The sequence below is a fragment of the Balaenoptera physalus genome, assembly GCF_965194825.1.
Source record: "Balaenoptera physalus genome assembly, chromosome: 6".
Lineage (NCBI taxonomy): Eukaryota > Metazoa > Chordata > Mammalia > Artiodactyla > Balaenopteridae > Balaenoptera > Balaenoptera physalus.
The window spans coordinates 119,649,606-119,661,771 of NC_138885.1; the positions used below are offsets into that span (position 1 = coordinate 119,649,606).

Here is a 12,166-nt window from a genome sequence, read left to right on the forward strand (position 1 = left end):
TTGAGAAGATGCAAGAAATGTTTAACAAAGATCTAGAAGAATTAAAGAACAAACAAACAGATGAACAATACAATAACTGAAATGAAAAATACCCTAGAAGGAATCAATAGCAGAATAACTGAGGCAGAAGAACGGATAAGTGACCTGGAAGACAGAATGGTAGAATTCACTGCTGTGAAACAGAATCAAGAAAAAAGAATGAAAAGAAATGAAGACAGCCTAAGAGACCTCTGGGACAACATTAAACGCAACAACATTTCCATTATAGGGGTCCCAGAAGGAGAAGAAAGAGAGAAAGGATGTGAGAAAATATTTGAAGAGATTATAGTTGAAAACTTCCCTAACATGGGAAAGGAAATAGCCACCTAAGTCCAGGAAGTGCAGAGAGTCCCATACAGGATAAACCCAAGGAGAAACGCACTGAGACACATAGTAATCAAATTGGCAAAAATTTAAGAAAAACAATAATTACTAAAAGCAGCAAGGGAAAAACGACAAATAACATACAAGGGAACTCCCATAAGGTTAACAGCTGACTTCTCAGCAGAAACTCTACAAGCCAGAAGGGAGTGGCATGATATACTTAAAGTGCTGAAAGGGAAGAACCTACAACCAAGATTACTCTAACCGGCAAGGATTTCATTCAGATTCGATGGAGAAATCAAAAGCTTTACAGACAAGCAAAAGCTAAGAGAATTCAGCACCACCAAACCAGCTCTACAACAAATGCTAAAGGAACTTCTCTAAGTGGGAAATACAAGAGAAGAAAAGGACCTACAAAAACAAACCCAAAACAATTAAGAAAATGGTCACAGGAACATACATATCAATAATTACCTTAAACATGAATGGATTAAATGCTCCAAGCAAAAGACACAGGCTTGCTGAATGGATACAAAAACAAGACGAATATATATGCTGTCTACAAGAGACCCACTTCAGACCTAGGGACACATACAGACTGAAAGTGAGGGGATGGGAAAAGATATTCCATGCAAATGGAAATCAAAAGAAAGCTGGAGTAGCAATACTCATGTCAGATAAAATAGACTTTAAAATAAAGAATGTTACAAGAGACAAGGAAGGACACTACATAATGATCAAGGGATCGATCCAAGAAGAAGATATAACAATTATAAATATATATGCACCCAACACAGGAGCACCTCAATACATAAGGCAACTGCTAACAGCTATAAAAGAGGAAATCGACAGTAACACAATAATAGTGGGAGACTTTTAACACCTCACTTACACCAATGGACAGATCATCCAAACAGAAAATTAATAAGACCCACAAGCTTTAAATGACACAAGAGACCAGATAGATTTAATTGGTATTTATAGGACATTACATCCAATAACAGCAGATTACACGTTCTTCTCAAGTGCACACAGAACGTTCTCCAGGATAGATCACATCTTGGGTCACAAATCAAGCCTCAGTAAATTTTAAAAAAGTGAAATCATATCAAGCATCTTTTCTAACCACACGCTATGAGATTAGACATCAATTACAGGGAAAAAAACGTAAAAAACACAAACACATGGAGGCTAAACAATACATTACTAAATAACCAAGAGATCACTGAAAAAATCAAAGAGGAAATCAAGAAATACCTAGAGACAAATGACAATGAAAACACGACGATCCAAAACCTATGGGATGCAGCAAAAGCAGTTCTAAGATGGAAGTTTATAGCTATACAAGCCTACCTCAAGAAACACGAAAAATCTCAAGTAAACAATCTAACCTTACACCTAAAGGAACTAGAGAAAGAAGAACAAACAAAACCAAAAGTTAGCAGAAGGAAAGAAATCATAAAGATCAGAGCAGAAATAAATGAAATAGAAACAGAAAACAATAGCAAAGATCAATAAAACTAAAAGCTGGTTCTTTGAGAAGATAAACAAAATTGATAAACCATTAGCCAAACTCATCAAGAAAAAGAGGGAGAGGACTCAAATCAATAAAATGAGAAATGAAAAAGGAGAAGTTACAACAGACACCGCAGAAATACAAAGCATCCTAAGAGACTACTACAAGCAACTCTATGCCAATAAAATGGGACAACCTGGAAGAAATGGACAAATTCTTAGAAAGGTATAACCTTCCAAGACTGAACCAGGAAGAAAGAGAAAATATGAACAGACCAATCACAAGTAATGAAATTGAAACTGTGATTAAAAATCTTCCAACAAACAAAAGTCCAGGACCAGATGCCTTCACAGGTGAATTCTATCAAACATTAAGAGAAGAGCTAACACCCATCCTTCTCAAACTCTTCCAAAAATTGCAGAGGAAGGAACACTCCCAAACTCATTCTATGAGGCCACCATCACTCTGATACCAAAACCAGACAAAGATACTACCAAAAAAGAAAATTACAGACCAATATCACTGATGAATATAGATGTAAAAATCCTCAACAAAATACCAGCAAACAGAATCCAACAACACATTAAAAGGATCATACACCATGATCAAGTGGGATTTATCCCAGGGATGCAAGGATTCTTCAATATACACAAATCAATCAATGTGATACAGCATATTAACAAATTGAAGAAGAAAAACCATATGATCATCTCAATAGATGCAGAAAAAGCTTTTGACAAAATTCAACACCCATTTATGATAAAAACTCTCCAGAAAGTGGGCATAGAGGGAACCTACCTCAACATAATAAAGGCCAAATATGACAAACCCACAGCAAACATCATTCTCAATGGTGAAAAACTGAAAGCATTTCCTCTAAGATCAGGAATGAGACAAGGATGTCCACTCTCACCACTATTATTCAACATAGTTCTGGAAGTCCTAGCCACGGCAATCAGAGAAGAAAAAGAAATAAAAGGAATACAAACTGGAAAAGAAGAAGTAAAACTGTCACTGTTTGCAGATGACATGATACTATATTTAGAGAATCCTAAAGATGCCACCAGAAAACTACTAGAGCTAATCAGTGAATTTGGTAAAGCTGCAGGATACAAAATTAATGTACAGAAATCTCTTGCATTCCTATACACTAATGATGAAAAATCTGAAAGAGAAATTAAGGAAACACTCCCATTTACCACTGCAACAAAAAGAATAAAATACCTAGGAATAGGGCTTCCCTGGTGGTGCAGTGGTTGAGAATCTGCCTGCCAATGCAGGGGACAGGGGTTCGAGCCCTGGTCCGGGAAGATCCCACATGTGGCAGAGCAACTAAGCCCGTGCGCCACAACTACTGAGCCTGTGCTCTAGAGCCTGTGAGCCACAACTACTGAGCCCACAGGCTGCAACTACTGAAGCCCATGTGCCTAGAGCCCGTGCTCCACAACGAGAGAAGCCACTGCAATGAGAAGCGCGCACACTGCAACGAAGACCCAACACAGCCAAAAGTAAATAAATAAAATAAATAAATTAAAAAAAAAAAACAAAAAACCTACGAATAGACCTACCTAGGGAGACAAAAGATCTGTATGTAGAAAAGTATAAGACACTGGTGAAAGAAATTAAAGATGATACCAACAGATGGAGAGATATAGCATGTTCTTGGATCAGAAGAATCAATATTGTGAAAATGACTATACTACCCAAAGCAATCTACAGATTCAATGCAATCCCTATCAAATTACCAATGGCATTTTTTTACAGAACTAGAACAAAAAATCTTAAAATTTGTATGGAGACACAAAAGACCCCGAATAGCCAAAGCAGTCTTGAGGGAAAAATACGTAGCTGGAGGAATCAGACTCCCTGACGTCAGACTATACTACAAAGCTACAGTAATCAACACAATATAGTACTGGCACAAAAACAAAAATATAGATCAATGGAACAAGATAGAAAGCCCAGAGATAAACCCACGCACCTATGGTCAACTTATTTATGACAAAGGAGGCAAGGATATACAATGGAGAAAAGACAGTCTCTTCAATAAGTGGTGCTGGGAAAACTGGACAGCTATATGTAAAAGAATGAAATTAGAACACTCACTAACACCATACACAAAAGTCAACTCAAAATGGATTAGAGACCTAAATGTAAGACCGGACACTATAAAACTCTTAGAGAAAAACATAGGAAGAACACTCTTTGACATAAATCACAGCAACATCTTTTTTGATCCACCTCCTAGAGTAATGGAAATAAAAACAAAAATAACCAAATGGGACCTAATGAAACTTAAAAGCTTTTGCACAAAAAAGGAAACCATAAACAAGACGAAAAGACAACCCTCAGAATGGGAGAAAATATTTGCAAACGAATCAACGGACAAAGGATTAATCTCCAAAATATATCAACAGCTCACGCAGCTCAATATTAAAAAAACAAACAACCCAATCCAAAAATGGGCAGAAGACCTAAAGAGACATTTTTCCAAAGAAGACATACAGATGGCCAAGAAGCACATGAAAAGCTGCTCATATCACTAATTATTAGAGAAATGCAAAACAGAATTACAATGAGGTATCATCTCACACCAGTTAGAATGGGCAGCATCAGAAAATCTACAAACAACAAATGCTGGAGAGGGTGTGGAGAAAAGGGAACCCTCTTGCACTGTTGGTGGGAATGTAAATTGATACAGCCACTATGGAGAACAGTATGGAGGTGCCTTAAAAAACTAAAAATAGAATTACCATACGACCCAGCAATCCCACCACTGGGCATATACCCAGAGAAAACCATAACTGAAAACGACACATGCACCCGAATGTTCACTGCAGCACTATTTACAATAGCCAGGTCATGGAAGCAACCTAAATGCCCATCGACAGACGTATGGATAAAGAAGATGCGGTACGTATATACAATGGAATATTACTCAGCCATAAAAAGGAATGAAATTGGGTCATTTGTAGAGACATGGATGGACCTAGAGACTGTCATACAGAGTGAAGTAAGTCAGAAAGAGAAAAACAAATATCGTATATTAACGCATATATGTGGAACCTAGAAAAATGGTACAGATGAACCAGTTTGCAGGGCAGAAATAGAGACACAGATGTAGAGAACAAACGTATGGACACCAAGGAGGGAAAGTGGTGGGGGGTGGGGGTGGTGGTGTGATGAATTGGGAGATTGAGATTGACATGTATACACTGATGTATATAAAATGGATGACTAATAAGAACCTACTGTATAAAAAAATAAAATAAAATTCAAAAATTCAATAAAAAAAGAAATAGAAAAAATAAAAAATAAAAAAATAAAAACAATTAGTACTCACATTCTGCATATAACCAGAGAATCTCTCTGCTGTAGCTGAAATGGCATTTTTAACCTTCTTGAGTAAATCTTTCTTTGTCTCTGAATTACAGATATCTTTTTTAACAAGCAGGTGTGCAAAGCGCCTGGTAAAACAAAAGAGACAAGTTTAGCAGGTTTTACAAAACACTGGATGGTATTATATTTTAAGGACTGCTAACAATGGCACATAAAATGTTAAGTGTCTAATACTCCGTTATTCTATAATAAATAAGGTAAAAAGGTTACTCAGTAAGTACATAACAGTTACCTGATAAGTGCGTTGAGTGGAATTTTCTTCCATGGGATACCTTGCTTGAGCAAGTCATTTGCAAATGATTGGAGTGAAAACAGAGACTGTAAAATAGCATTCATATAGCAGGTATTTCCCAAATTGGAGAAGCTGAAAATGAAAGAAATAGTGCTTTTGAAGACAAGAGGAGTTCGTTCCTGAAGTATGTTCACTTGAGCAGGGTTTCTCCACTATAGCATGCATCAGAATCATCTGGAGGGTTTGTTAAAATACATATTGCTGGGCCCCAACTCCAGAGTTTCTGATTCTGTAGGTCTGGACAGGGAAGGTGCAAAAAATGTGCACTTCTAATAGGATCCCAGTTGATGCTGATGCAGTATAACATTATTACAACTTAGTTTCATCTCAAGGAAAATTATACATTTTCAAATGAATGCTAAAAAGGACTGGGGACTTATCCAGAATATATATATGCTTAATGGGTACCGCCAAACATTATTCCAAAGTACATATTTTAAAAAAACTTCTGTTTGGAAATATTCTCAAACTTTCAGAAAAGTTGCACAGAATAATATTCTTTACCTAGATTCACCAATTGTTAACCCTTTTGTACTCTGTGCTTTATCATTTAACACCTCTCTCTATATACTTTTCCTGAACCATCTGAGAGTAGGCTGCATAGATCATACATACCCATTTAGCTCTAAATACTTCAGGGTATATTTCAAAAGAACGAGAACATTCTCTTATATAACCAGAGTACAGTTATGAGCATTATAAAATTTAATGCTAACATAATACTCTTATCTAATATACTTTCTTTAATCCAATTTTGTCAATTGACCCAATGTTTCTTCACAGCATTTTTTTCTCCCTAAGCACAAGATTCAGTCCAGGATAACATAATGCATTTAGTTTTCATGTCTCTTTAGTTTTCTTCAATCTGGAGTAATTCTTACATTTGGACTCAACTCTGTCATGTTGTTATAATTTTACTTATCTATTTGGTGTGTTTTAGAAATATTTCTTTTGGTTTTAAGAAAGGCATTTTTTAAAGTGGTTATATCTGTATTTGTACTTTTTTATAGTTCTCATAACCCTTGTTTTTTAAGCTTTTTTTTTTACTATCTAGTCTGTCCATTTTAAATAGTACTCTTTGTGACTTCTGATACCACTTACTTTCAAGCCCCTTCCCTGTAACCAGTGCTGCAAACAATCAAGATCCAGACCTATATTCAATATTTAGAAACTTAGTATTTGAATTTCTCTTTCTGAGAGTGATTTTTTTCTGTGCTTCATCTAAGTCTTTTACTCCTATATATTCTTTTTTCATGAAGTCTCTTAAGCCTCTTGTCCCTGACTCTCAGCATCCACAGGCTTAAAGCAGTGGGAAACAGGAACACTGCTAGAATCTGCTTTGTTTCTCCACTTAGAAAGTAGTTTAAAGGTGATGGTATTCTTTGTCTCCTAGAATGCTAAAGGTTACATGTGTTTTTCTTTGAACTCCTAATACTTTTTATGTTTTGGGGGGGATTTGTGAGGAATACTGGAATTAGGTAGCCTCCATTATCCTCTAGACTTGGCAGTTTTCTACTCGGTATTTTTGTTTATTTGTTTGTTTTTTAAGGAGTCCTTAGTCCAGGGTATTTAGCCTACTTGAAATACTGCACTCAAATTCCTGCAAGAAGTCTGAAAAAAGGAAAGCTGGGTACAGGTACTATACAGAAATTAAAGAAACACTGGAGGTAGAGAGGGAGCCTGGAGCACCAAGGGTAACTCAAGGATATCAAAGGACTCAGAAGGATATGAATGACAGAGACCAAAAGTAAACTATAAAATACATAGGAGGAGGCACTAAGAAGATGAGCCAAGTAAGATCAAGGTAGATAGAAATAAGATGTGGATGAAAAATGGTCACAAAATAGGACAGACTAATATAAAAACGTTGTCTGGTAAGGAAGCAGCAAGATAATAATTTGAGGCAGAACACTTAGAATGAAGAAGAAAGGAAATTAAGAATTAAACTGGAAGGTAAACACTTTAGAAGACAAAGCAAAAAAGAAGAGGCTCAGAGAAGAATAGTAAGTAGAGAAGAAAGTGAAATGTTTTCACTACAAGTTTTATGTTTTTTTCTGCTAAAATATGAGGCAAATAAACTACTATGGATAAACCAAACTGGCAGACACCAGTCACTCAAGTAAAAAGGTAATCCGAAAGCTGGGGAAAAACAGTAATCTGAGTGAGATTAAAAACAAACAAGCTGGTAGGTTTTGGGAAAGCAATGTGGTAAGAGTAATCAAAAATTTCAAAGTGCCTCTCTTAGTCTTAACAATTCTATTTCCAAGAATTTTTCCTATAGAAAAGTTCTAACAAATATTAAAAACACATGTATATAAAAATGTTCGTTCTAGCCTGGATTATAATTGGAAAAAAGGGGAATCTAAATGCACACTAACATGGTTAAAGGTTATGTACTAATATAAGAGGATGCCCATAATTAATGTGGGGTAGAAAAAAATCAGGGAACAGAGAAGTAATATAGCATAGTGATTAAGAATGCAAGTGAACATGGTGATCATTTTGAAATGTACAGAAATACTGAATCACTATGTTGTGCACCAGTACTAACATAGTGTTGTAGGTCACTTATACTTCAAAAACAAATAAATAAACAAACTCATAGACGAGATCAGATTTGTGGTTACTGGACGTGGGGAGTAGGGGAAGGGGGAATTGGATGAATGTGGTGAAAAGGTACAAACTTCCAGTTATCAGATAAATAATTACTAGGAATATAATGTACAACATGATTAATATAATTAACACTGCTATATGTTATATAGGAGAGTTGTTAAGAGAGTAAATCCTAAGAGTTCTCAAGGATTCTTGAGAAAGGAAAAAATATTTTTCTAGGGAACTCTCCTACACTGTTGGTGGGAATGTAATTTGGTGCAGCCACTGTGAAAAACAGTATGGAGGTTCCTCAGAAAACTAAAAATAGAATTACCATATGATCCAGCAATTCCAATCCTGGGCATTTATCCAGACAAAACTATAATTCAGAAAGATACATGAACCCCTATGTTCATAGCAGCACTATTCACAACAGGCAAGACATGGAAACAACCTAAATGTCCATCGACAGATAAATGGATAAAGAAGATGTGGTATATATATACAATGGAATATTACTCAGCCACAAAAAGGAATGAAATAATGCCATATGCAGCAACATGGATGCAACTAGATATTACCATACTAACTGAAGTAAGTCAGAAAGAGAAAGACAAACACCATATGATATCACTTATATAAGGAATCTAAAATATGACACAAATGAACCTATCTATGAAACAGAAACAGAAGCACAGACATAGATAACAGACTGGTGGTTGCCAAGGGAGAGGGGGCTGGGGGGAGGGAAAGAGTGGGAGATTGGGGTTAGCAGATGTAAGCTATTATATATAGAGAATGGATAAACAACAAGGTCCTACTGTATAGCACAGACAACTATATTCAAGAGCCTATGATAGTATGATAGGGCTTCCCTGGTGGCGCAGTGATTAAGAATCCACCTGCCAACACAGGGAACATGGGTTCGAGCCTTGGTCCGGGAAGATCCCACATGCCGTGGAACAACTAAGCCCGTGCGCCACAACTGCTGAGCCTGCGGCTCTAGAGCCCGCAAGCCACAACTACTGAATCCATGTGCCACAACTACTGAAGCCCGCACGCCTAGAGCCCATGCTCCACATCAAGAGAAGCCACTGCAATGAGAAGCCTGCGCACCTCAACGAAGAGTAGCCCCCCGCTCACCGCAACTAGAGAAAGCCCGCGTGCAGCAACGAAGACCCAACACAGCCAAAAATAAATTAAAAAAAATAGCCTATGATAAACCACCATGGAAAAGATATTAAAGAAAAACAATGTATGTATAACTGAATCACTTTGCTGTATAGCAGAAATTAACACAACATTGTAAATCAACTACACTTAAATTAAAAAAATATTTTTTTCTTTTTCTTTTGTTTTATATCTATATAAGATGATGGATATTCACTAAACTTATTGTGGTAATCATTTCATGATGTATGTAAGTCAAATCATTATGCTGTACAATTTAAACTTACACAGTGTTGTACATCAATTATATCTCAATAAAATTGGAAGGAAAAAAATGCAAGTGTAGTCCAACTGCCTAGATTTACTACTGCTGTACTACAACACCTCAAGTAAGTTAATTAACTTCTCTAATCCTCAGTTACTTCATCTATAAAAACAGAATTTTTAATACGTCTAGCTCAGAGAGCTACTGCGAAGATTTAAAGAAAAAAATTCATTTAAATGCTTAGCACAGTCTCTGGCACGTAACAAACACTTTAGATAAAGCTGCTATTATTATTATAGTTATTATACCATGGTCTCATTTTTGTGTGTTTAATAAGAATATAAGCATGAAGGGGCTGGGAAGGATATAAATAAAATTAATGTTGAAGTATCTCAGGAGATGACGTGTATGGGACTTAAGAATATGCACTTTCTGCTTTATGACAAATGTTTATATATATATATATATATATATATATATATGCATATATATTTTTTCAAAGTTTGAAAATTAGAGGCCAGATAATGGACTGAATTTTATGGATGTGATAAATCTTTAATAAGTGAGCAAATATGTGAGAACTAAAATTAATATGACTCCTTTAATCATTTTTTTATACCAAGTAAAACATACTTCAGTTGAATCACTTTATAAAAAGAAAGCAAAATAAAAGAATTTACCTACCCCTGCAGTTGCTGCTGTTGGTGAGAGGAAAGGGGCACTCTTGGTTTGTTCCAGCCAGTGTAATCCTGGTTACACCTCAGTTTTTTAACAGAAAGAGGAGCTGGCTGAGGAAGAAATCCCAAACTTCTTTTGGCAGAGGGAGTTTGGCTTGAAATATTAGTCCTATAAAAAAGAAAAAACGAAGAAGCATAACAATTTTGAACGTTACTTTTTTCCCCTAGTAGATTCAGAGAAGTCAAGGTCTAGGGGAAAAAAAATCCTAAATTTGAGGAAATATCAGTAATAATGATCACTTGGGAGAAAATTTCACAAATGTAAATCAGCAAATCTGTTGATAGGGAGCTGAAGGCATAATACTGTACCTACATAACCTATAATCAAAATAATCCAAGTTAATGGCTTGAGAAAAGCCATAAATAAATATAGTTTTACTTCTTTATTCGCTTTTATCCACTTAATGACTATCATACATTAGTTTACCTAGTCTTGAAAACATTTAGGCAGTGAACTTTTCCCACTATTAGACAACAAATATTCTTACCCAATCTCCTTGAGAACTTACTCTAATTTATATGCTTAGCAGTGAAAATGGTAGGAGTATTTTCATTTAAAGTTTTCCTAGATAGTGACTGTTTTCCACAAAGGCTGTACCAATTTATATTTCCAGCAGTAGTGAATTTCCCTTTCTTTACATCGTCTCCATTACATTATAATCACTCTAATGAGTGAAACATGATCTCATTGTTATTTTGTTTTATATTTTCCTGATTACTACCAAAGTTGAACATATCAATCTTTTCTTTACGGTTTCAATTTCTGTGTCTCGTTTAAGAATCATTCTGTAGGGACGTCCCTGGTGGCGCAGTGGATAACAGTCCGCCTGCCAATGCAGGGAACACGGGTTCGAGCCCTGGTCTGGGAAGATCCCACATGCTGCGGAGCAACTAAGCCCGTGCACCACAACTACTGAGCCTGCGAGCCACAACTACTGAGCCCACGTGCCACAACTACTGAAGCCCGCGCGCCTAAAGCCCATGCTCCGCAACAAGAGAAGCCACCGCAATGAGAAGCCTGCACACCGCAACGAAGAGTAGCCCCCGCTCGCCGCAACTAGAGAAAGCCCACACACAGCAACGAAGACCCATTGTGGCCAAAAATAAATGAATAAATGAAAAAAAAAAGGGAATCATTCTGTAATGTCAGGTCAGAGAAATGTTTTCCTATATTTTCTTTTAAAAGTTTAAAATCTTGTTTTCCCTCCTACTCAGGTCTTTAATCTGTTTGGACATTTACTTTTTGCATCTTGTAAAGCAGGAATATGATTTACTTTTTTATAAGGAAAAACCAATTGTCCCCAAACAACTTATTGTCTGCCTAGGCCATCTGTTAGCCACGATCTGGTTTTTTACTCAAAAATAAAAAAAAATTGTGAAATAGAATACAGAAAAGTATATAAAAATCAAATGTGTAACACTGTGGTACAGGATGCTGATAGTGAGGGAAGTTTTGTGTGTGAGGGAGGATGGGGGTATTAGGCACACTTTGCACTTTCTGTTCAATTTTGCTGTGAACCTAAAACTGCTCTAGAAAGAAAAGCTTATTAATTAAAAATCAAGTGTGGAGCTTAACAATACTTTTATAAAGCAAACACATACGTAGACAACCATTGATGTCAAAAACCTCCGAGTACCCCTTCCCAATCACAACCCCGTTCCTCTACCCTAAAAGTTATTATTAGCTTTCTATCAGTTTTATTTCTTACTATGTACTCCTACATATTGTAGTTTGGACAATGAAAGGTATATCTGTTTTCATCCTTTTGCTTTCAACCTTTCTCCATCTTTATACTGTAGTTGTCTTTTAAACAGCACATGGATTATTA

The 12,166-nt window shown here is 36.2% G+C and overlaps 1 protein-coding gene across 12 annotated transcripts in view; it reads right to left on the reverse strand.

The window, feature by feature from the left end:
* Positions 1–12,166, reverse strand: part of USP37 (ubiquitin specific peptidase 37) — a 90,882-nt gene that overhangs the window by 39,850 nt on the left and 38,866 nt on the right. For all 12 annotated transcript variants that reach the window (XM_082466091.1, XM_082466084.1, XM_082466086.1 and 9 more), the window contains 3 exons: positions 10,285–10,446; positions 5,511–5,642; positions 5,223–5,346 (listed from right to left, as the gene is read on the reverse strand). In XM_082466091.1, coding sequence (XP_082322217.1) covers positions 5,223–5,346; positions 5,511–5,642; positions 10,285–10,446 — 418 coding nt within the window. The remainder of the gene's footprint in view (positions 1–5,222; positions 5,347–5,510; positions 5,643–10,284; positions 10,447–12,166) is intronic.